This window comes from Uranotaenia lowii, chromosome 2, assembly GCF_029784155.1.
Source record: "Uranotaenia lowii strain MFRU-FL chromosome 2, ASM2978415v1, whole genome shotgun sequence".
NCBI lineage: Eukaryota > Metazoa > Arthropoda > Insecta > Diptera > Culicidae > Uranotaenia > Uranotaenia lowii.
Genome location: NC_073692.1, coordinates 227,619,358 through 227,645,486, shown reverse-complemented (window position 1 = coordinate 227,645,486; position 26,129 = coordinate 227,619,358). Strand labels below are relative to the sequence as shown.

Here is a 26,129-nt window from a genome sequence, read left to right as displayed (position 1 = left end):
AAGTGTCGTCGTCCGACGTCGATTTTGCGGGTTTTCGGGGCAAGTCCGGCATGTTCGCACCTGGTTGTGAATTTCGGACATTTGTTTGTTGATGGCGATCGTGTGCTGTTCTGCGGTTGTTTCATGGCTCGCCTGGTGGTTCTTCAGCCGAAAATGTGGGTGAGAGTCTAACTTTTTTTTTGGTTTCGGAAAATTGGTACCGTAGAAGACCTACAAATGGCTGGTTTGGCTCGTGTTTAAATAAGGGCAATTAGTGGTTGTTTCGCTCAAACAACAAACATTCTCGAAAGAAATGCGTTATTAGTGGAACGGGGAGGTTTTGATTTTATGAGCCTTTTATTTTGTCTTCCAGTGTACAACATGTTCGAAAATGATTTTTTTGTCAGAATGTTTCAATCCGAGAAAATGAATTACCGACTGTCAGACACTCTTATTCAAGCGGCTCAAAACAATTTAAAAATTCAGGGTGTTCAATAGGTTCGAATTCAGTTTTTAACATTTTTTTTTGAAAAAGCCGTATTTTTTACAGTCATTTTGTACTTTTTTCAGATCAACTATTCCTGGTGTTAAAAGTTCATTTTCATCATAGGCCTTTTTACACCAAAAGCACTGGTACAGGCATTAAAAATCAAATATAACTCCTTTGGCTTAAATTTCATTATGATTTTTATTGTCGAGAGTAAACGAGTACAAAATACCTAAACTTGTTTCATATGAATTTTTTTTTTTCGTTTTTTGGTATGAAATGGCGAAAAAGTAGGTGCGTGCCAGCTGATTTTCATCAAAAAGCCCTTCAAAAATTTATAGGCATATCTGAGATAGCTGTCAAAACATTCGTGAGACCGTAGGAGAAAGGCGGGCTATATGCGAATATTAAGGAAAGTACTCATTTTCTCCAATAGATAGGAGTCTGAAAACTGTATACAGATGAGCTGACATCTGTCTTATATACGTAAAAGTAATTTTTCTTTTAAAATTTCTTGAAGTTTTTGTGAAAATAGTTTTATAATAAAAGTTGTCAAAATAGACGATTTCCGAAACCGGTGGGTTAAATGCGCATATTTATGTTTTAAGCTATATATATAAGTTACACTTGCAATATTTTTATATTATTTAAATGAAAATGGTAGAAACGGATGTCAAGCATACATCAAGGCTGAAATTTTGGCAAAATTTCAATTATAACTAGTTCTTTTGCATGAAACATAGTAAGGTATGCATATGGCCATATTTCATTATAATATTTTGTTCATATTGTATTTTTTCGGATCAGTATTGAGCTCTTCAATTTTCAGTGTAAGGTTGTGATTTGAGCGTAGATTTAATGTTTCAATGATAAAATGTAAAAAAAAAAATTTCGACTAATCTATTTTTTCTTGATAAAGGCATTTAACCTGCCCGATATGGGCATTCAAAATCTGTTTCTTATTCCAATATCTTATCATTTACAACTTTTAAAAAAGCTTCAATTTGTTGGATTTCCGATTTCCAGATGAATAAGAAAGTAAAATCATTTACAGTTTTGTTTACAGATTCTGAACGCACGATAATTAAAGTTCAATATATTTTAACAAAACTGACAAAATTTTTGTTTTCCATGCCATCTGTCAAAATCCAGCCATATCGTCGATCGACTGTACGCGCATATTACCCAACATGTGCATTTAGGAACACTCCACCCTAAAAGATTTAAAATTCCTGGAAAATCGAATAAAGAATCAATGAAACACATAAATACAGAAAAGCGGTTAGAAGTTTAGGACATTTAAAAAAAATAATTACGTGGAATATTTTATTTCAATAGAAACCAACTGCAAATAATCACCTCAAACTTATCGACTTTATTTCAAATCATTTAAAAAAAATCATAATTAATTACCTACACAATAAAACTAATCACGTCAAAACTGGTTCATATTTGCGACCAAAGAAACACTAACAAATACAGGAAACCTGTTCTGACTCCATTAAAATTATTTAACATTCCTGTGAGGAGCGAAATGACCATAATAGTGAAGATTGCCAGGTACGATGAGAAACCTCTTAAGCTTGTTATAATGGTTTAATGTAAAATTTCTCCAAACACATATTGAAATTCATAATACATAAATTGCTTTTTTATATTTTTAAATTAAATACCACATAAGCACCATTCATTCCTCCATATAAAGTTTTTCGATAAAATGAATAGTTTTTAAAATACACACGTTTGTAACTGCCCGGATAAAAAATGATCATAGCCTTAGTGTTCATTTTAATAAGAGGAATACAATCTCTACCATATTTGCTGGAGATTTTAATTGCGTTTAAGATGCGAGTGACTACAAAAATTAAACAAATAACTTTTCGAGTAGTCTTTTATCTTATCTACTGGGACTATTGACGTTGACAACATGAGAAAGTTTAGAAAAAAATGCTTCACATTTTGTAGGGGCAAAACAGCTTCGCGACTCGACAGATTCAATGTTGACAAACGTTTTTTTCTGACAGAATTGAAAAATTAGAGACAATCCCTGTAGCCTTTTCTGACCATCATGCTGTGATAATGTCTTATAAAATTGATTCTTCTGCTCGGTTGAAGGTCAAAGGAAAATGCTATTGGAAAATAAACAATTGCATTATAAATGATGATTCTGTTAAAACTGAGTTTAAAATGGTCTATGATGAACTTAAAAAGCGAAGAAAGTACACTAACAGTTTTACTGAGTGGTGGTCATATAACGTTAAGCACAACATCAAACAGTTTTTTAGTAGCCGATCTTATGAATTAAACTCTCGCATTAGACAGCAGAAAGAAATTCTCATAAAAGAGCTCTATGACCTTCATGATCAGCAAATAAAGGGTATAGATGATTGTAGTCAATTGACACTTATAAAATCCCAACTTTTGCATGTTCAGCAGGCTAATTTGAATAATTATGGTACACGTTTTCAAGCTCCAACATTGTTAGAAAATGAAAAGATGGGGTTATATCAAGTATCACGTATGCTGAAAAATAAAACACAGGAAAATTACAATTACTTAAAAACTAACGACGGAACCATAAATGATCCTACTAGAGTTAAAGGCTTTATCCATAATCATTTTAAACAGCTCTTTAGTGAAGACGAAACTCTAAATTGTGAATACCAAGCTTTGAACTTCATCAATAAAACACTGTTGATTGACAATCAAGATAAATTGTTGGCTACCATCGATGAAAATTAACCTCTGAATGTTATATTAAAAAAGCCACTAAGAAAAAATCTTCTGGGCCAGACGGGTTAACCTACGAGTTTTATGAAGCAATGTTCAACATCATCAAAGAAGATCTTTGAAACTTTTCAATGGAAACTTTTTCCTTATATATAGTCATTAATAAGACAAATATATGAAAAACTGAAGGGGATTCTCATTGAAGACAATTTTATGAAAATTTTTGGATATGCTGATGATCTATCAATGTTAATTCGAAATCATCAAGAGTTTTCTGAGGTCTTAGAAATCATCAAAAGATTTGCCAGTGATGCTGGTATAAAAATGAAAGAAACTGAAACAGAAAACTGGTTTTATTAGAATAAATAATTGTCAAATCGGACCTCAGTTGGTTAAAGAAATGAATGAATTCAAAGTATTCGGAATGAAAACTTCATCAAATTGGAAGAATATGGTCGATAAAAACTTTAACCTTCTTATTTCAAGTGTCAAATCAACTCTGAATATTTATAAAGCCCGAAGATTGAATCTGGTGGAGAAAATTTTAGTAGTGAACGAACACTTTTTTGCTCCCCAAAATTTGGTATCTGTCCCATGTAATACCTCCAACCAACAAGCATCTTGCTGAGTTGAGAATGATGATAAGAGAATTTCTTTGGTGTCATCATAAATTGTTCCGAGTGGAGAGGAATCAATTATATCTGGATAAAGACAGAGGAGGTTTGCAATTACTAGATCCTGAGACCAAATGTAAATCGTTATTTATTAGAAACCTACTATTTAACAAAACGCATTCAAATGACTTATGAAGTCAACCAGTCTACAAAAATGTACAATAAACGGAAAAAATGGATTAATATTGCAAAACAAATTAAACTTCAATCAGATCTCAAAACAAATAAGCAAATATATAGATATTTACTGCAGAAAAAAGAAATCACCATAAAAATTGAAAAAAAGTTTCCCGGACTTCAATGGAATAATATTTCTGTTAACAGATTATCACCGCTGGTTTATGATTCTAATTTAATGATTAATGGCATTTCGGTGAAGTATACATTCTAACAGGAAGAATTTCAAATGAAAGTAATGAAAATTATAGACGGGATGCGGGGCAAATGGTCTTGTGCGGCTAGAAAGTTTTCTCAAATCACGCTTTTCAACACCTTTCATGCTTCCTAATCTTATCTATCCGTCTATAATTTTCATTACTTTCATTTGAAATTCTTCCTGTTAAAATGTATACTTCACCGAAATGCCATTAATCAATTAGAATGGAATAATATTTGGAAAAATATCGAAAAAAAATATTTAACTACAAGAGCTAGGTCAACATTGTATGAAATATTGAATGACGTCTGCCCAATAAAAATTAAAATGTACAATTTCAATGTATCGAATGTTTCCTGTTATTTATGTGTAATATGTCAAAAATATGATTCGAATTCACATAGAATCAAATTATGTAAAGATTCTCATATTGTATGGAATTGGGTATCGAAGTTAATACGATGTCGGTTAAAATAAGGATAGATGATCCAGAGGAAATAATGTATTTGGATACAGATGGTTCAAAGACTGATGAAAAAGCAGCTCAACGGCTAGTAGCAGAAGCAATGAACTATAACATCAAGAATTACAAAAGTATTAGTTTGTACGTGTTTCAGAAACACATTCGAAAACTTCGATGGAATCATAGAGATTTATGCAAGTTACATTTTAACACATGTATTGATGTATGTTGATAGGTTTAGAATGTAGTTGCTTTTGTTTTCAGCTACTTTTTAAATTTCGTTAAAAATTCTATGGATAGGATTTCGAAAAACTAGAGATGTGAATATGTGAAAAATTATGTCATCTTTCCAGTTCTGTTTTCAAAGTTTATCTGATGTGACTTTAACAATTTTGACGGTTATTTGATTTTAAACATTTTTGTGGTCTTTAGAAATTAAAAAAAATCGTTTTGCGCGTCGTATAGCTAAAAACTTCAGCTTTCTTGAATACTAAGTGAAATTTATTTTGAGGATTTTATAACTTATCTATAGTATTTTTTTCCGAAGCGTATTTTTCTGATTTTTTTCTGAGGCATTGATTAACTGAAAACTTAAGTGTTGTAGCTGAATGTTGTCTGAGAAACATATTTGATGATATTTGAGCGAGGTTTCTTAAGCAATAAACTGGGTACGAATTGGTTGAGAAACAAGAGAGATATAGTGATTCGAAGTGAGGAGTGTCAAATTGACACTTATGGACTGATTAGGGAGTTTTTTGTCTGTACTTTCAGGGTGCGTCCATTAAAAATGTGATGATGCAGAAATAAATACTTCAAGGAGTCATTAAGGGTTCCCGAGAAATGTTTTATTTGGATGCGCCTGAATAAAGATACGAGCCGCCAAACTTCCAATATTGTCAAATTGACTTCAACTCCAGTAATAGAAAAACATATACATTTTCTTATTGCAGAAAATTATAGATGAATGAAAAAAATACCATTCAACCTTAAAATTAATTGTGATCAAATTCAAAACTGGCTTCCTAGAGGAGCAGATGAAAAAAAAACCTTTTTAAAATTGATAATCACATAACTTTGATGGCAGATGGCTCAGGTTGCCAGAATTTTTTCGGCACGTATCCACAATTTGACACAAAAACCTGGCAAAAACGGGCATTTTATTTCAAAATTGACGATCAAAACTCCGGGCAATAGCCGGGCAAATTTTGACAAAACCCAGATATTACTCAACAAAAATTAAATAAAAAAAAAAATCAAATTCAATGTCATCAAAACTCAACGACAGATTTTAAATCGTATTTTCGGCATCCAAAAAACCTTTCATAATTATATTTATTTTTAACTCGCTTGAAAAATTTCGTTTTGGAGGCAAAAACAGTACAATTTGTTTTTTTTTGTGTTGGATTTACTAAATACAGTAAATAAATCCGGGCAAAACACGGGCACATTTCAAGGAAATCCAGGCGACCGGGCCGAGCCGGACTGTTCCCGATTTTGTTTATTAAATATCCGGGCAAACCCGGATAAAACCGGGCAATCTTTCAACCTTACAGATGAGAGATTATATGAAATTGATATTTATTTAAAAATGTTATTTAGTGTGGTACTTACTTTGAACTTATTGGCTTCTCAACTCAATTCTACTTGAACCGCAACAAAAAACTCAACATTAATTCCGAATCGCTCTGAACAGTTTCCATCTATTCATCTATTCATGAAAAATGTGTGTTTTCACCAACAAATTTCAAAAATTTAAAATTAGCTAGATATGATCAATATTGTACGAGTATTAAATTTCAATTAGATACTATGGGCCTGGTATTTGTTTTTTTCAACAACTCGCAATTTATGTTCTCGAAAGGTCATAATAATTGAATCACAATTTCTCTTGGAACCAGTGTTCGCCTAGTGATTTCGACATTGTGATAAAAATTCATATAAATAAAATACTTAGTTTTAATAGCGTAACATTGATGTCTCAAAATATTGTCAAATGTTACTGTCGAGTTTAAAATTGTTACTATATTTTCGTTCTAAAGGATCTGATCCTGACTGAACTCAATAGATATTCTTATTTTTAAAACTAATTTGTTATTGTAATAATTGTTTGTATTGAAGAACAAAAATAAAGTTCAGTAGATAGCTCAGTTGACAAGTCAGTTGCTTCCTGAGCCGATGTCCGTGTGTTCGAGCCCAAGAGTAAACATCGACCACAGTTGTACCGAATAAGTATTTCAATGACTGTCCGCCAACTGCATCGTTGATATAAGTCGCGAATGACATAAATATATTAAAGCGACTGTTCGAAAGCAAATAACCAACCCTCGGTACGCTACTGGATATGAAACATAACCAAGGCTCTCTACGCTACTCAGTCGGCCTGGAAGAGCAACGAAAAGCATTGCAGTCTGACATAATCGGCATTGACCTGTGTGAGTGAACGCGACCGAGAGGAGAGTAATCGATTGGCGCCGATGAGAAAACATCGCACATCGGTCTGGCGACGCCACCCCAAACCAACAGCAATCACTTTGCACCGAACCATCGTCAGCGTTTGTTGAGGCAATCCTCGCCTGGCCCAGTTTTTTTTATACTAATAGTTTTAAGTTTAATGTTGTAATTTAAGTGAATATATGTAGTGAATTTATCTGTCGTGTGTGTACTTGTTCGTGATGACCCGGAACCCCAATTAGAACCAGAAAAGAACCCGGAATATACGTCGATTGTCCCGTTCAGCAAACCCCGCCCGTTTCGATGTTGGATTGTTGAATAACACTTCCCCGGCTGCTATCGGAAGGGAACCAGGAACAACAAAGGAAGGTATTTCGGCAATCCCCCAACATTATGGTCCTTCGAGCCGGATGTGGCCCAATTTACGAGTAAATCCGGATACGCCATTGCCCTTTACTCTCGCCCGAGAAGCTTTGTTTCCGCGATTCAAAGGGAATCGCCATTGAGGTAGCCGAGAGGGAACAATCGAAGTAGGAACAATACCCCTGGTGTTCGCCATTGGTCGATGGCTTGGCTTGGGTAGCGCCATCGAGGTCGGACCAAATCCCGCTCATCATCATACGGGATCCTGCGTCATCACTCAGGAACACAACCTTTGGTTGCTTTCGGTGATACGGCTGCTTATGTTTGGTGTCAGTACAACGATACCGAAAAAATAAAATACTTGGCGATTGGAACATCGCCAATCGGATGGTCTACGAGCTCAATACTTCCCGGTGATTGGAACATTGCCGCCCTTTTCCCGTTCATTGGCTGAACATCACATTACCCGGAACTGATTTACCAGAGAAAAGCTAATTGATTGACGCTTGGATTGAGTAAGTGTACCTTATGACATTATTGTTGATTGATCATTTGTTAAAAAAAAAATACAGAGTTTAAGATTACTTACATCCTCTTCCAACATCAATAACTACCGCATCCCTGTTGTCATTGGCTGGGAGGCCTTTGATTCTATATTGCAATTGTGTCTGTTGATAATTGAGGACATTTGGGTCCTAGATGGTCGAAATTAGTTCACTGTTCAGAAGGTCTGATTGAACATATTATTGGTGATATTACCCTAGCTAGTTGTCTGTGCATTGGATAGCACCTAGTAAGTCCCACACTACGGCAATAAAATTCGATGTTATTGATCAATCAGCTGTTTATCATTTGGAAATTGGAGTTTGATCATTAATGACTGATTGATGGTGCCGCTGGTTGAATCTAAGGTCGATCGACGCATATTGGACCTAGCGTAAAATTTGTTTTATTAGAAAGGTGATTGAAATTGCACTGCATTATTTGGTTAAGCTTGGTGAAGATTTAAATGAATGTGGTCAATGTGTCAGATTACTGACTGTTACAATTAGATATTGATCCAAAATTTGAACTGTTTATTGATAGTTTTGAGTCAGAAATTGACTATCAGCGTTTGTATTCAATTGGAAATTGTTGGTTAATGAAATCCAAATCTGTTCGGTTGGGAATTATCATTGTTGGTGTCAGCAATTGTTTGAATCAAGACCTGCTTTGGAATTAAGAGAATATTTGAACAGAAAATTGGCAGTTTTCAGTTGGCGTTTATTGTATGCTCAAAAATTGAATCGATTCAGAGGTTGAATCTTATTGCGTTGAAAATTATTGCTGGTCATTGAATCGGTTCAAAGGTTGAATCGTTTAGGTTTGGAAGTTGAACTGGAATTGAATTTGAAATCAATTTTCACAGTTATTCAAGAAAATCATGCCCAGCACAAAGAAGCCTTCGCTGTCGACCGTGGCTCCGAGCCTTAAGTCTATGAACATGAGATTTAAGCAGATTCAATCGTCCTTTGGTGACATTTGGCGTTTTGTTGAAACATTTCAGGAGGATTCAACATCGATTCAAATCGAGATTCGTTTGGAGGAAATTGATAGCCTGTGGGAAAAACTGAACGATACTTTGATCGAAATTCAATCTCATGATGATTTCGACTTAGATGAAACATTTTTCGAGCGTGAAAGGGTTACGTTTAGTGAAAAATATTATCATGCTAAAGCCTTTCTAATGGAGAAGCTAAAAGAAAGGGCACAGATACCGGATTTAAACAGTACATCTAGGGTGAATGACTCGTTATTGCAACCAACTCTTGATCACGTTCGACTTCCTCAAATCAAACTTCAAACATTTAATGGAAACATTGAAGAATGGTTAAGTTTTCGAGATTTATACATGTCCCTCATTCATTGGAAGACTGATTTACCGGAAGTGGAAAAGTTTCACTATCTTAAGGGTTGTCTACAGGGTGAACCAAAGGCACTTATTGACCCTATTAAGATTACCAAGACTAATTATCAAATCGCCTGGGATTTATTACTGAAAAGATATAACAATAGCAAGCTCTTAAGGAAAAGACAAGTTCAAGGTCTGTTTCAGCTCCCTTCTTTGTCGAAGGAATCCGTCAGTGATCTGCAAGTTCTCTTAGAAGGATTTGAGAGAATTGTGCAGACTTTAGATCAAATCATTCAACCTGAAGATTACAAGGATCTTCTTCTGGTCCATCTTCTCTCCTCACGTCTCGATCCTGCGACACGCAGAGGATGGAAAGAAAGCTCCGCAGCCAAGGACCAAGATGTTGTTCAAGATTTGACGGAATTCCTTCGCAGGCGAGTACGTGTATTGGAATCTTTACCAGCTAAGGTAGTGGAACCCAAGTCAGTTCAACCACAGTCAGTTTCCAGATATAAGCAATTTACTAAGGGTAGCTTCAGTTCAATCCAATCGTCTGGTAGAGCGTGTGTTGCTTGTAATGAGGATCATCCATTATTCCGTTGCCAGGCTTTTCAGCGCATGAAGATTGATGATCGTGAAGGATTGCTTCGAAGTCATTCACTTTGCCGAAATTGCTTTAGCAAGAGCCACAAGGCTAAGGAATGCAAATCAAGGTATTCCTGTCGCCATTGTAAGGGTCGACATCACAGCTTGGTTTGTTTCAGCATAGAAAAGGGGGAATCTAGAGGTTCTAGATATCGTAAGGACAATGTAGAATCAAGGCCTCATGAACCAATGGTTGTATCAGCTCCTCAAGTTACAAATCTAGCAGCGACAGATATCCAGTCCTCCAACGCTGCCTCCCAACGCTCGTCACAGGTTCTTTTGGCCACAGCAGTAGTGATTTTGGAAGATGACTACGGTAGTCAATATCCAGTAAGAGCTCTTCTCGACTCTGGCTCAGAAGGCAATCTTCTCACGGAGCGAATGAGTCAGCGATTAAAAACCACAAGGGAAAAGGTCGACATTTGTGTCGTTGGGGTAGGACAGGCTGCAACCAAGGTGAAACAAAGAGTGTACGCCACGATTCGATCGCGTGTTTCGGAGTTTTCGCGCGCTATGAGCTTCCTTGTTCTACCAAAAGTAACTGTTAATTTACCCACAACAACGATAAAGACAACAAGCTGGAGATTTCCAGAGGGTATCCAATTAGCAGACCCTTCGTTTTCGATCTCTAGTGAGGTAGACGTTGTTTTGGGAATAGAATCTTTCTTTGATTTCTTCCATACCGGAGAAAAGGTCGATTTGGGAGATCAGATGCCCTCTCTGAATCATTCAGTGTTTGGTTGGGTAGTCTGCGGAGGTTTACCGATCCCACGACAGGCTAGGCAAGTTACGGTAAACGCTTCTACTACTGAAGATTCTTTGGAAACTCTTATGACTCGATTTTGGTCCTGTGAGGAGATCGAGTCAAACAATTTCCTTTCACCAGAGGAGAAAAGGTGTGAAAGGTTCTTCTCGAAAACGGTAAAACGTGAGCCAGATGGAAGGTATACGGTTTCACTACCTCGGAATGATAGCATGTTAGAGCGATTAGGTGAATCGCGTGAGATCGCTGTGAGGCGGTTCTTGGCAACGGAACGGAGACTTTCTAGGGACGAAAATCTGAGGAAGCAATACGAAGAATTCATGGAAGAATATCTTCATATGGGTCACATGCACAAGGTGTTCGAGTTGAAGAATGAGTCGGGAAAGAAGTCCTATTTTGAGTCTGGAAATTCAACATTGTCAAATCACTCATGTCATGAAGATCAAGGGCCAGTTAAGCGTTGTTTTCTGCCACATCATCCAGTTGTAAAAGAGGCTAGCACTACAACTAAGGTCAGGGTCGTTTTTGACGCCTCGTGTAAAACCTCGTCTGGAATATCGTTGAACGATGGACTTTTGAATGGCCCTGTAATTCAGGACGACCTCCGCTCAATTATTCTTCGCTGTCGAACCAAACAGGTCATGGTTGTTGCTGACATTGAAAAAATGTTCAGGCAAATCAATATAGCTGAAGCTGATCGTCCTTTACAATCCATTTTGTGGCGATCATCTCCCAACGAGAATATCTGCGTCTATGAACTACGAACTGTCACCTACGGAACAAAACCAGCACCGTTTCTAGCCACTAGAACGCTGCAGCAGTTGGCCACAGATGGAATGGGTGAATTTCCGCTTGCAGCATGTGCTGTATTGAACGACACTTACATGGATGATGTCATCACAGGATCGGATACCATAGAAGAAGCATGTGAGTTACAAGGTCAGCTTGATAAATTGATGAGTTCTGGTGGATTTCGCTTGAGAAAATATGCTTCAAATTGTCCCGAAGTTTTGAATAACGTACCCGAAGAAAACTTAGCAATCAAACGTCCAGAAGGTATAATACTGGATCCCGATCCATCGGTCAAGGCTTTAGGTTTGACATGGATGCCCACCTCCGATGTGCTTAGTTTTCAATTCACTATTCCATCCCTAGAATCCTCTGAACCCTTGACAAAAAGGCGAATTTTGTCTATTATTGCCATGTTGTTTGATCCTTTGGGGCTTATTGGAGCCGTAATTGCAACTGCTAAAATTTTTATGCAGCTACTTTGGAAGTTGCGAGATGGTGAGGGCCAGAAACTTGAATGGGATCAGCCAGTTCCACTATCGGTTGGTGATTCTTGGAGAAAATTTCATCAACAATTGAGTTTACTCAATCAAATCCGAATAAATCGATGTGTCATCATTTTTAAGCCTGTGCTGTTAGAAATTCACTGTTTTTCTGATGCTTCAGAAAAGGCATATGGGGCTTGCGTATACATTCGTAGCCAAAATGATCAAGGTGAGGTGAAAACAAGTCTTCTCACATCGAAATCACGCGTTGCGCCACTCAAGAACCAAAGCATTCCCAGGCTAGAACTATGCGGAGCTTTGCTTGGAGCACAACTCGTAGCTCATGTTAAAAAATCCCTCAAAAACGAAACCATGACATACTTTTGGACCGATTCAACATGTGTTCTTCGCTGGCTTGCTGCAACGCCTTCAACCTGGACGACATTCGTTGCCAATAGAGTGAGCAAAATTCAAATATCCACCGAAGGAGCCCAGTGGAATCATGTTGCAGGAAAACAAAACCCTGCGGATATGATCTCCCGTGGTATTTTACCCGAAGAAATTATTAAAAATGAGTTTTGGTGGAGTGGGCCTTGTTGGCTATCGGAAGGAATTGAGAGTTGGCCAATTTCACCTATTAGCTCGTTGGAGAAAGAAGGCGAAGAAGAAAGGAGACAGAAAAGTGTAACTGCAGTCAGCACGGTTGACCGAGAATTTAATCATTGGTTCATTTCACACTTCTCAACGTACACCACACTAGTTCGTTCTACTGCGATTTGGCTTCGCCTTATTCGAATCTTAAAAAGGTCGAAAGAAGGTCCAACTTCTGGTTTCCTCGAAGCAACAGAGTTATTGGAGGCAGAAAATGTCATCGTTCGTCTTGTTCAGCGAGAATGTTTTAAGGATGAAATAAAATTCTGCTCACGAGGCGAATTTGTGTCTAGAAAATCGCCTCTACGCTGGTTCAATCCTTTCATGCAAGGTGGAATTTTAAGAGTAGGTGGAAGGTTGATGCATTCGAAGGAATCCGAGGAATTTAAACACCCTATGGTTTTACCCGCAAACCACGAGTTCACGAAATTATTATTTGAATTCTATCACAAAAAACTTTTACATGCCGGACCTCAGCTTACGCTTTGTTCCGTAAGACAACGCTTTTGGCCACTAGGTGGAAGAAGCGTAGTAAGAAATGTAATCCACAAATGTGTTAAGTGTTTCAGAGTAAGGCCAAAACCCCTACAGCAATTCATGGGTGAATTGCCAGCAGAACGTGTTACAGAATCACGCCCATTCAACAAAACCGGGGTGGATTATTTTGGCCCAGTTCAATTACGCTATGCGCCTAGAAAGCCAACAGCCAAAGCTTACGTAGCTGTGTTCATTTGTTTTGCGACGAAGGCGGTTCATTTGGAACTGGTAACAGACCTTACCACTGATCGTTTCCTACAGGCACTAAGAAGGTTTCTCGGAAGGTGGGGAAAGATTTCTGACATCTTCTCCGACAATGGAACTAATTTTGTGGGTGCTAGGAATTATCTCTTGGACTTGGTGAAACTACTAGGGTCTAAAGATCATAATGAGAAGGTTTCTAAGTTCTGCTCAAACGATGGCATTCAATGGCATTTGAACCCCCCTCGAGCGCCACATTTTGGGGGCTTATGGGAGGCGGCAGTAAAGTCAGCTAAAAACCATATCATTAGGGTCATTGGTGACCACCCGCTTTCCTTCGAGGACATGCAAACGTTATTGGTACAAGTTGAAGCGTGTCTCAATTCACGGCCCATAACTCAGCAGTCAGACGATCCAAATGATCTCGAACCGCTATTTCTGGGCGGTTTGTTGAGGCAATCCTCGCCTGGCCCAGTTTTTTTTATACTAATAGTTTTAAGTTTAATGTTGTAATTTAAGTGAATATATGTAGTGAATTTATCTGTCGTGTGTGTACTTGTTCGTGATGACCCGGAACCCCAATTAGAACCAGAAAAGAACCCGGAATATACGTCGATTGTCCCGTTCAGCAAACCCCGCCCGTTTCGATGTTGGATTGTTGAATAACACTTCCCCGGCTGCTATCGGAAGGGAACCAGGAACAACTGTTAATTCCGGCTCTTTGAGAGTTGGGAGTTGTTCCGGCTTCTCTTTGGAAGTTGGGAACGATTGTTGGTGGGACCGATTTCTTTCAGCAAGTCACGACTCAAAACGAGGTTAGGTTTGGTGTGAACAGGCTTTAACTGTAATAGATATTTATTTTTTACTGTTTGAATGATTTTAACTTGTTGTGTGTACTTACAATTTTCGGTTTGAGTTGTAGTTTAAATTATAGTGCTGTTTAGGTTATCAAATTGTAGGATAACAAATTGTAGAATAACAAATTGTTTGCTTTAAACTAGAATTATTTCAAGAATTAGCTACTGTAGATAGGTTTTACGATATACGGTTATTCCGTATCGATTGATAGAGTGGTAGTTGGTAATCACTTTTAACTATAATGTAGAATAATATAATATTAATAAAACTGTTGAGGTCGAAATTTCACTTGAGCAACCAACGTGTTGATCTTTCCGCTGCACGAGATGAAGAGAAATTTCTACTGTTTTTCCCTCCCACTCTAGTTCTCGATCGTGTTTTGATCTGGTTGCCCCGGTGCTAAATCGTTGACGGCTGAGAAAGCGTTGCCAGATTTTCCGTCCGTAACATCCTCCTCCCCGTAAAGCTGGTCGCCCGAGTAACCAAGATCAGCTTTACAATCCGTCGCCACATCCAGTATAGCTAGCTTTGATACCGCCCGTTTTATGAGCCCCCCTTTTGAAGTCTGTACCAACGCCCTCCTTACTCTACCATCTGTCCCCGGAAATAACTTGACAACCCGGCCCCGGACCCAATTGTTTCTCTTCGACTCATCGACGATAACGACCAGGTTCCCTTCGGCTATCGGCGCCACATCTTCAAACCATTTGGTACGGCGAGTTAGTGTCGGCAAATATTCTTGAACCCATCGGTGCCAGAAAATGTCGAGCTGACGGTTTACTTGTCCTAGTGATGTGCGTAGCGCGTCCACGACGTTGGTGGGTTTCGCGGTAGGCGGTTTAATGCCCTTTGAACTGCAGTGGATGAAGTGGTTTGGAGTAAGAGATTCGCTTTCATCTGACTCTAAAGGCATGTACGTTAGAGGCCTGGAGTTTACCATATACTCGGCGTCGATGGTCAGGGTTAGCAGCGCTTCGTCGTCTAAATTACGTTCCCCGTTTGCCGCTTCCATTGCAGTTTTTATGGATCGCACCATTCTCTCCCACGAGCCGCCCATGTGTGGGGTGCTTGGTGGGATAAAGTTCCATTTAGTAGTGGTAGTGGTGAACGTCGTGGCTAGATCTTCGTGAACCGCTCTCATCTGCTCTTGTAAAACACGCGAAGCTCCGTAGAAGTTGGTGCCATTGTCGGAGTAAATTTCAGCAGGAGGCCCTCTGCGCCCGATGAACCGGCGGATGCTCATGATGCAAGACTGCGTCGACAAACTGTGGACAACTTCTACATGGACCGCTCGTACCGTCAGACAAGTGAAGAGTGCCACCCATCTCTTGACCTGGCTTCGACCGACCTTGACTGTAAGCGGTCCGAATAAGTCCAAACCAACGAAGGTGAACGGACGCACTGATGTTGCCAGCCGTGGAAGGGGGAGAGCAGCCATTCGAGGGACGCGAGGAAGGGTTTTCTTAACCTTACACCACTGGCATTGGCGCACGATCCTTTTGACGACGACTCTAAGCTTGGGAATGTGGTACACCTGGCGTAGTTCGTTAACCACCGTCTCGGGGTTGGCGTGGAAATGCTGTTCGTGAAAGCTGGCAACGATGAGTTCCGTCAGACGGTGTCTTTCCGGTAGAATGATGGGGAATTTCATTGACCAAGGTATATCCATTGCGGCTTGAAGACGACTGTCGATTCGCAACATTCCCTTTTCGTCTATGATTGGAGAAAGTTTGTAAATAGAGCTGGAACGATCCACTGTCGGTAACTTTTCTCGATGTTCATCGGTGTAAGTCAGAACGGCCATTTCTTTTGGATAACACTGCCACTGTGTCATCACTATCAACCAGTTATGAGCAGTTTCTAGTTCTTCCTGAGACAAAATTCCAAGATTTGTTTCTTTTTTCTGTACTGTTCTTTTCAGGTTGTCTTTGTACCTAAAGACATAGGCCATTGCCCGAAGAGCTCGTTTCCATTTGGAAAAGCGGGATAAGTTGATTTGCGCTGGGTACATAAGCACTGCTTGATGAACGTGAACGGATCTGAGCTCTGTTTCGATAGGGACACTGGGTATGGGCTGTGACGGCCAGGCTTGTTCCGGCTGCTGCAAGAATTGTGGTCCTTGAAACCAGGTGCTGCTGAGTTCAAGCTGGGGGCCTTTACCCCATTTGGTGGCTAAATCGGCCGGATTCTGGTTACTGGGCACCCATCGCCACTCTGCTGGATTGGTTTCACTAAGTATGTGTCCAATACGCAGGACCACATACTTCTGGTAGCGGCGGCCATCTGAATTCAGCCAGGCTAATACGGTTTTTGAGTCCGACCAGAACGTTCGTTTCGGAATACTTATTTGGTGATTTTCAGCAACAAAGTTAGCGAGATTGACACCTAACACAGCTGCTTGAAGCTCCATCCTGGGGATCGATGTTGGTTTCAAGGGGGCGACCTTCGTTTTCGCTGCTACCAGAATTACAGATGCCGTGCCTTCCGAATTGAGTGTTCTGAAAAACGCCGCTGCTGCGTAAGCCTCTTCGCCAGCGTCGACAAAGATATGCAGTTCAAGTTGACGGTACAAGGCTGCACTTGCTTCGGTGAAATAACAACGAGGGATCTGGAGGTCTTGTATGTTCTGGAAAAGAGCCGTCCATTGTTGCCAACGATGAAGGATATTGTCTTCTATCTGTTCGTCCCACTGAATGCCCGATCGCCAAATTTCTTGAAGAATGATTTTCCCTTGAACCGTGTAAATGGATAGCAGGCCGAGGGGGTCAAAAAGGCTCATCAGACACCTCAGAACTTGTCGTTTTGTTGGAGCGGAGGAAGACGACATTGCTGCCTTAAGTTCCGCTGGTAGCTCTGTGTGGAATCCCAAGACATCTTCCCGTGGTCGCCATAGCAATCCCAAAACGCGTTCGACCCTATCGATCTCAAGGCTGAGTGTTTTAGTTTCGATCGAAGCCGTTTGTCCCAGTTTCTCCAAAATCTTTGGACGATTGGAGCGCCATTCGTGGAGTTGAAACCCTGCTCGTGAGTGGATAGTTTGGACTTGAAGTGCTACCTGTTCTGCTTCCTCAACTTGCTCAAAACTGTCGTAGTAATCGTCCACATATGTCCCTTGCGTAATTCCATCCACTGCTCTCGGAAATTGATCAGCGAAGTCCGCAGCGTTTTTGTTCTTCACGTATTGTGCAGAGGCAGGTGAGCATGTTGATCCGAAAGTTGCAACGTCCATAACGAAGGTTTCAGCTGGTTTTTCGGGGTCCACACGCCACAAGAAACGTTGAGCATGGCGATCTTCTGGGCGAATGGCTACTTGATGGTACATTTCCTTGATGTCGGCAGAAATAGCTACCTGAAACTGGCGGAATCGGAACAGAACTGAGGGTAGGGAAGTTAGCTGATCTGGACCCTTCAGGAGCATGGAGTTCAGCGACACACCGCATACTTTGGCCGCTGCATCCCAAATCAGCCTGACCTTGCCAGGCTTCCTCGGGTTTGTTACGGCTCCCAGTGGCAAGTACCACACGCGTCGAGGATCTCCAGCCGCTAATTCCTGCTCTGTGGCACGATGCGCATAGCCCTTCATTACGTAATCGTCGATCTGCTTCACAAGATTCTTCCGAAGCTCTGGATCTCGCTGCATTCTACGGGCTAGACAGGCCGACCGCCTTTCTGCCATGGGGTAGCTTTCTGGCATCTCGAAGTGGTCGAATCTCCAAAGCAGCCCCGTCTCGTACCTGTTTCCGATGCGCTTTGTTGTAGCCTCGAGAATCTTCAAAGCTCGCTGCTCTTCTCTAGGAATCAACTCGATACTTTGTTTCGATGCAATGTTCTCCGCGCCGAAAAAATCTTTGACCAAGGAGTGGAGGGAGTCATCACTAGAGCAATCGCACTGATGAACGTTGAGCGTTGAAATCACCTGATTATCCGACGATCCACCAAACAAACACCACCCTAGCCTCGTCTTCACTGCAACTGGCTGCTCGGCTCTTCCTTCACGGAGTTTCAACGGAGCGATGAGGTGCAGGTTGTCGATGCCGATGAGTAGCTTCGGAGTTGCCTTCTTATAGCTCTTGATGGGAAGCCCCCGAAGGTGCGGAAAATCAGCTGCAATCCGTTCGAAATCTAGGCTTTGTTGAGATAAAGAAAGATGTCTGACGGTGCGCGCATTACGTAGCTGTAGTGGTCTGCCTTGACCCGATGAAATGCTGAGCTGCACAACCTCTGAGTTTTTCTCGACACGAGATACATTTCCCGTCCACGTCAGACAAAGCGGCTGTTTTACTCCCTCGACGTTTAGCTGCTCCAACAGGCTCTCTTCCACCATGGTGAGCGATGATCCGTCGTCTAGGAAGGCATAGGTGTTCACTACTGCGTCGTTGCCATACAGCGTAACTGGAACGATCTTAAACAGCAACGAGTGTGATGAACTGCGGTGACTATGGTTCTCCATGGAAACAACTGGGCTGGCATTTGAAGAGGAAGGCGCATGAGGATTATGAAGAAGAGGATGATGGCGATTGTTGCAACCATCGACCCCACAACAACCGGGTACGCGGCATGGTCTTCGACCGTGAGAGTTAAGACAGTTACGGCACAATCCTTGGTTCTGCACGAAGCGCCAACGAGCGTCGATGTCAAAACTCTTGAACGCTGTACAATCTTTCAGGCGATGTTGTTCTCTACCACAGGCTAGACACGACTTTCCCGATTCTTCGGGAACTCGTATTTGTGATTCCGTATGGGCGTTAACGTTTCCTCGCTTCGGTTTCCGCTTTTCTTCACTATTGAATTCACCATTACCACTATACAGAGTCACCCGACTTGCGTAACGGGCTAGACGAGAAATAAATTCATTGAAATCCCCTAAATTTTCATCAGAACGATTTTCGATGAACTCAGCCCATTGAAGTTGATAGCAGGTTGGAAGTTTTTTGACAAGGTGACTGAGAAGTGTGGGGTTATTAAGATGAGAGGTTTGACCAGCTGCCTCCAAGTGATCACACAAACTTTGTACTGCCATGCTGAATTCAATCAACGTATCCAATTTGTCAACCTTTGGAGAGGGAGCGGTGCGCACCTGTTCAAGAAGCGTGTTAATAAGCAGCTCAGGGCGCCCGAAAGTTGATTTGAGGGTCCTAATAATGTAAGGGACTGCTTGTGGGAGGTGTAGGCGACTACGAACACAATTTAGAGCAGCGCCCTTCAAGCAACGTTGGAGTCGAAGTATGTTTTCAGTAGGGCTATATCCACAAGCAATTGTAGAGCTTGTGAAGAACGTAATAAATGCTGGCCAATCAGCTGGATCGCCAGAAAAGAAGGGCAAATCTCGGGACATAGCTTGGCGGGCTGCCATTTGAGAAGGGGTTGGTGTATAGATGGACAGACTATTCATTATTTGGGCGGTTTCTGAGGGACTAAGTCCCAATTGATCCATTAAGGAATCTAGGGGCTCATTTTCATTTAGAATTTCAGATGGTTCGGGCTTACCTGGGCGTTGCTGCTTTTGGTTACCTTGAAGCACAGTATTCCTACCATGAGCTGTTGAGGGAACGGCTGCGAGAGGGGCTGGCAGCGGTTCGGGGACTACTGCATGGGGGGCTGGCAGCGACTTGGGAAGGTACAACCCGGGGGGTGGTACCATCGATTGCCTCGACACTTGTTGTTCCACAGAAAATTGTTTCGGCGGTTGTTTAAGAGCGTCGCCTTTTGGATAGGCACCGGTTCTCCCTGCAGAAATTGGCGCAGCATACTCGTCCGATCGGTGGCACGGCGGTGGCAGCGACCTCGCTGGTTTTGCTGATTTTGTGGCTTTAAATACGATGCGTTGTGGAGTGGAGAAATCCGGGGGAAAGAGGAGCTCCTTTCCTGGAAAATATGTTGTGGGTTGTTCTTCCAGTTTAGATTTTCCCACCTCTCCCGAAGCTTCCGGAAGATTTTTAACCCAGTCTGTTATCTTCTGTTTCACAGCCGAACGACTGACGTGACTGCGTACACTGCCTCCTTGGGAGTCGAGCTCCACTTGCTCCAGTTGTATTTTCTGCTTTTCTTCCAGGTAGCGCTTTTCCGCGTCTAACGCCTTTTTTTCCACATCCAACACCTTTCTTTCCGCGTCCAACGCCTTTTTTTCTAATGTTAGCTTTTCCTCCAGCTGCTTTAGCTTTAGATCCAAGCGACGAGCTTTCGATGAAGCAACAGTGGAAATGGTAAGTGACGGTGGGGGCCTGCATCCAGTACAGAGCCAGGGGCGGGACTCTACACCTGGAGTCACCTGCGCACACGTCTGATGCCACCACAGCCGACAGGAATCGCAGGACACCATGGGGCCGGCATCATCCGGAAGAGCACATGCCTGGCAGTTGAAATCCTCCTTGCTGAAGGTGGTCACAGCTGCTGATCCACTCTGGTTTCCTTCTGCCATCGTATCGCGAAAATTTTAAAGTGTTAATTCCGGCTCTTTGAGAGTTGGGAGTTGTTCCGGCTTCTCTTTGGAAGTTGGGAACGATTGTTGGTGGGACCGATTTCTTTCAGCAAGTCACGACTCAAAACGAGGTTAGGTTTGGTGTGAACAGGCTTTAACTGTAATAGATATTTATTTTTTACTGTTTGAATGATTTTAACTTGTTGTGTGTACTTACAATTTTCGGTTTGAGTTGTAGTTTAAATTATAGTGCTGTTTAGGTTATCAAATTGTAGGATAACAAATTGTAGAATAACAAATTGTTTGCTTTAAACTAGAATTATTTCAAGAATTAGCTACTGTAGATAGGTTTTACGATATACGGTTATTCCGTATCGATTGATAGAGTGGTAGTTGGTAATCACTTTTAACTATAATGTAGAATAATATAATATTAATAAAACTGTTGAGGTCGAAATTTCACTTGAGCAACCAACGTGTTGATCTTTCCGCTGCACGAGATGAAGAGAAATTTCTACTGTTTTTCCCTCCCACTCTAGTTCTCGATCGTGTTTTGATCTGGTTGCCCCGGTGCTAAATCGTTGACGGCTGAGAAAGCGTTGCCAGATTTTCCGTCCGTAACAAACAACAAAGGAAGGTATTTCGGCAATCCCCCAACATTATGGATTGGGCCACATCCGGTGTACCGAATAAGTATTTCAATGACTGTCCGCCAACTGCATCGTTGATATAAGTCGCGAATGACATAAATATATTAAAGCGACTATAATAGAAACAAAAAAAATTAAAACTATTAAACAACAATAATAAATTGTATTATTCTTTCAGGCTTTAAAATTCATTTCAGACCACCTGGAGAGCATAGTCAAATTTACCGGCTTGCGTGAAGAGATGAGAAATAGTAATACTAAAACAAGTGGTTTAAAATCTAGAGGTTTTAGGGATTTGTGTTTGTTGTTCTTTTAAATGAACAATTCCACATTCAAAAAACTTGACCACACGAGGCCACAAAATTAACATTTTTTCGAGGTGCACAGAATTAGATACCTCCTTTTTTATTTATTTGGGTGCCCTCATTCAAAATTGATTTTTTTTTCTCTCAGCTTTTGTTTTTTAAATAACTTTTGAAAATAGGTAGAAAAACATTTAAAAAAATCTGCACTTTTCTGACAAAATTGTAAAACGTTACAATTTTTTTTAAACTATGATACACTTTATAGAAGCTCGCTAGGAATTTAGACTTCTGAGAAAAATAAAATAATTTGTCTTTGTGTTTTCTTTAACCTTATCTGTAAAAAAACGAGAAAACTAAGGATTTTTTTAAGTAGCTTCGAACCAAATTGAATTTAAGATAAGTGCCCCAGCCCGTGGTATAGAGAATAGCCTACAAGTCTTCTAGGCTAACGGTCGTGAAATCGAATCGCGGTCACGGCATACATAGTACACGTTCTGTAGGTTGGTGGTTTTAGCATTTGTTAGATGCTAGCCATCATATCCTCAAAAGTTGTACGCTTAGAGCTAAGTAAAAAGGAATCTCTTCGAGGAAACATCAAGTTTCATTGAGATCCTGTGTGTGTTTGTGTTCGTTGAAAAAAAAAAGAAAAAAAAGATATTATTTTAACAAAAATCCAATCGATTTTCAGTTTTTTACAAATTTGTGTATTAAAATTAAACTTAAAAAATTAGGAAAATCAGCAAAACTTGTAATATTATGGTATTTTATAGAATTTTAAAAATTGCGTAATTTAGCATTTTCAAATAATTTTTCCTCTGAAGTTTGAAAAATATTATTGTTTGATTGAATGAAGGAAAACAAACACAAAATCAGTTTTTTTGTCTTCTATATTGTTTTGAAGGTTCATCAGTTATCAATGATTATTACAATAATGGATTTCATTCAGATCAGATAAATTTTAAAATAAATAAATACATATCACAAAACCTATATTTGAAAAACAAAATCTAAAAAAATCTTCAAGTTCAGGAATCTTAAATCTTTCAAATCACAATCATTAAAACATGGGCACATAAAATGCTGTTATAAATTTTATAAGTGAGATTTTAAAATGGTAAGACGTTTCTATTGAATAAATTTCCTTCTAAAAACTAATCTATTTCATCTACACTATGTTTATTAATTTTCAAAAAAAAAATCCTAATTGAACAGTTCTACTTTTAAAATGTTCGAATTTTTTCGATTCGTTTGTCTTTGTTTCTCGATTCTGAATTTTTGGGTTCGTACATGTAATACATTGTTTGTACAATTTGCCCTTGACCCACCATTAAGATCGACGGTAACAACATATTCAGATCTTAAATTTTTCTTTTGTTTGTTCAATTTATTTGGGAGTTTGAGTTTTATTTCCTTATAATCTGGTTTTATTTTTAATGTTACCTATTTCCGCACTTATTTTTATGCTCGAAAATTTAAATTCTTGATTTTTTGAATTTTAATTCGTATTCGATTTCTGGTGTTTCGCAAATTTAGATTTTTTTAAACGTGTGGAAAACTGGTAAAAAACGTTTTATGATTCTGAAATCCGCCTAAAAACGTCGACGAATTTAAGTCAAATTTTGATTTCAAATTTTAAAACTAGACTGCTTAAAATTTTTACAAGCAAATTTTCAAATTCGGAATAAGAAACATCTATTTGAACAATTTATTATTGAGTATTGATTTGAATGTTTGATTCTGATTTATTTTGAATCGTTACAGTAAAATTTATTATGTTTATATTTATTATTATTGTTTCTTGATTTCATTCTTGCAACGTAGGATTACAATCTTTTTAATTGTTAAAATATGATAGATTGCTTTCTTGTATTTCCTTTATAACAAATCGTTACTAATGTGTTACAAATTTTAGATGTCGTTCTACTCCATGAATTCCTCCAGCAAACATTTTTTGAACTCTGAAATGTTTTGAATTGTTTTAAAATTGAGAGGTAGACTATTCCATCTACCAATACCTCTAACGTAAAAGGATCTACCGTAGTAAGTCGAACTATTATTTACTCAAGTCTGTTTTATGGTGACAGATAGGAAAATGTTTTTGGAAACAGTTTACCGTAATCTGGGGTAATATTGATCACTTTTTTCAAAACTTTTCGATAATTTTTCTGTTAAGGGGAATGTAGAACGTTTCATATTTTTAAAACCAGTACTGGACTCCTATGAACGCAAAACATGGTTGAAGAAATTTATTAGACTACTTTGAATTTAATTTAAAAATCGATTTCGTCACTGTTTTAAATCCGATGCCTTGGGGTAATATTGATCAGTCTCTATTTTCGAGGGTTTTAACGAGTTTTCTTGATCATAAAGGATAAAAAACACTTTTATAATATTTACAAATGCTTGTAATAAATTTTACCTAGCTTTTTGATGTTTTGATTTAAAAACATTTATAATCGAAAAAATAACTATTATGGTGCATACATTTAGGGGCAGAAGCTTAATTAATGGCTAAATAGTTTGAACTACAAAATACAATGGAAATTTTACCTTCACACATTCTTGTAGATCCTCCCATTATTTCCATTTCCATTTTTTCTTCAAAGTTAATCATTTGATAGGGCTCCTATCCATTTGTCCGATACGGGCTTACTATTGAAAAATGTCCCTATTTTTTAAATTTGAAAAAAAATATCACTAAATGACTATAAAAATAGCACTTTCATTATACACATACAAAAAAAAAAAGTTTTTTCACTTTCAACAACTCATTTGCTTTTAGATGCTTTTTGGTATCATTAGGAGAGCTGTTTGTTTGCGAGACTTGTAAAAAGTAGGGTAGGTGTACCCTCCTCCGTCGTATCCCTCTGATTCGTCGCAATTCAAGAATGCATGTTTTAGAGCCGAACAATCACTTTCCACTTTAATTGGCTACTTCACATGATAAACTTAAGCTTGTGAATTTATTTTCTATCACAAATTTGTCACTTTTAAAACTATTTCTTAATTTATTTGATATTGAAATCGCGAAGTGAATTAAATTATTGATGCACTCCGCCATATAGTAAAACGAACTTAGTGATCCCCCCAACGTGTTTCTTTATTTTATCGCTTCTTGTCAATGCATATAACGATCAAAATCATAAAATTCGACAGAAAAGTGTTGAAATAAAATTTAAAAAATGATTTCAAACTAAGCTGATCTATATAAATTTGTCAATATTCGATTGAAATCGAATCGCTCGGGCCCCATAATTCGTCGTAATTTGCGACAGGAATAGGAAACCGTATTGCAAGAATTGGAATTAGACCGGTTCATTTTTACTATTTTTTGCTGAACACAGTCGGACTCATAGAGAATGAACATAATAATGGATTTCCAAGTAATGACAACACAATACAGTAATTTTGTTTATTTTTAAGCTAGGAACTTGATGCGCTGGGAGATAAGTGCAAAAAGTCTATTTATATTGATAAATTACTTGAATGTATTCAGCATTGCTTATAATGCATGGTTTCAAATGAACAAAGAATTTATGGATTTTTTAGCTTAGTGGTTGGTGTTTAACAAATTATTTACTAACAGTATCGTGCATAATTTAATAAACGCTTGAGTACACGCAAGAATATCTCCAACTTTACACATTTCTAACGTTCAACTCCAATGAAATTGTTTCTTCAAAATTATTTCATATTTTAATATTTGATTATTTTTGGTTCTTTTATCTGATGACACTAAACCTTTCTCAAGTGTTTGAAACTTGAGATACATCAATTATTTGAAAATTAGACTTTTTAAGCTTCTTACATTCAAACTGCAATATCGCACATACGACCAAACGCTTTGCTGTACAGAATGGTCACTAAACGAAAACTAAAACTAAAACTTCTTCAGTTTTCAGAAATTCTCTAAATGGGGATCAACTCGAGGAAAAAATTTCAATTCCTGGACCGAAAACCTCGATTTTTATTGAATCTTTACGATGCATGGAAAAACGATGAAAAAAATTCCCGTTGAAGGTCAAAATGACAAGAGAATTTGGATGAATGAATCATTTAAATTTTGAAATAAGAGTTCATGAGTCTCTGGTTTGGATCTCAATACAAGTTTGGATAAAAAATCGGTAGATATGATTTTTTGTACATATAGTCGATCAAAATTCAACAAAATCAAACCCGCTTATATTCTGATTTCTACCATATAAATTTTAATACTTGACTCATGTTTGCTGCATTTTTATAAATTCTCAGTGAATTTTCAACAAAAGATGTTTTGTCGTTTTTGACATATTACAATTTGAATGAAAAAAGTCGAAAAGTTTAATTTCAGTTGGATTACTCTACGTCATTTCCCAAAAATTTGAACCCAAACAACGAAATGTTAGAATAACGAAACGTCAATTTCCGAAAAAA

General features: G+C 38.8%; 2 protein-coding genes across 2 annotated transcripts; one reads left to right on the top strand and one right to left on the bottom strand.

The window, feature by feature from the left end:
- Positions 1 to 8,946: 8,946 nt before the first annotated feature.
- LOC129742374 (uncharacterized) lies at positions 8,947 to 13,586 on the top strand. The gene is made up of 2 exons (XM_055734274.1): positions 8,947 to 11,749; positions 13,546 to 13,586. Exons 1-2 carry the CDS (start codon positions 8,947 to 8,949, stop codon positions 13,584 to 13,586), a joined length of 2,844 nt encoding a protein of 947 aa, XP_055590249.1.
- A 1,118-nt stretch (positions 13,587 to 14,704) lies between these two features.
- On the bottom strand, positions 14,705 to 20,761 carry LOC129742373 (uncharacterized). The gene has a single exon (XM_055734273.1). The coding sequence runs from the start codon at positions 20,759 to 20,761 to the stop codon at positions 14,705 to 14,707; it is 6,057 nt and encodes a 2,018-aa protein (XP_055590248.1).
- Between the last annotated feature and the right edge of the window lie 5,368 nt (positions 20,762 to 26,129).

Coding starts and splice junctions, on each gene's coding strand:
- LOC129742374 (XM_055734274.1), top strand. CDS start 8,947: ATGCCCAGCACAAAGAAGCCTTCGCTGTCGACCGTGGCTCCGAGCCTT. Junction 11,750..13,545: donor GGATACCATAGAAGAAGCAT/GTGAGTTACAAG, acceptor CGTTTCCTACAG/GCACTAAGAAGGTTTCTCGG.
- LOC129742373 (XM_055734273.1), bottom strand. CDS start 20,761: ATGGCAGAAGGAAACCAGAGTGGATCAGCAGCTGTGACCACCTTCAGC.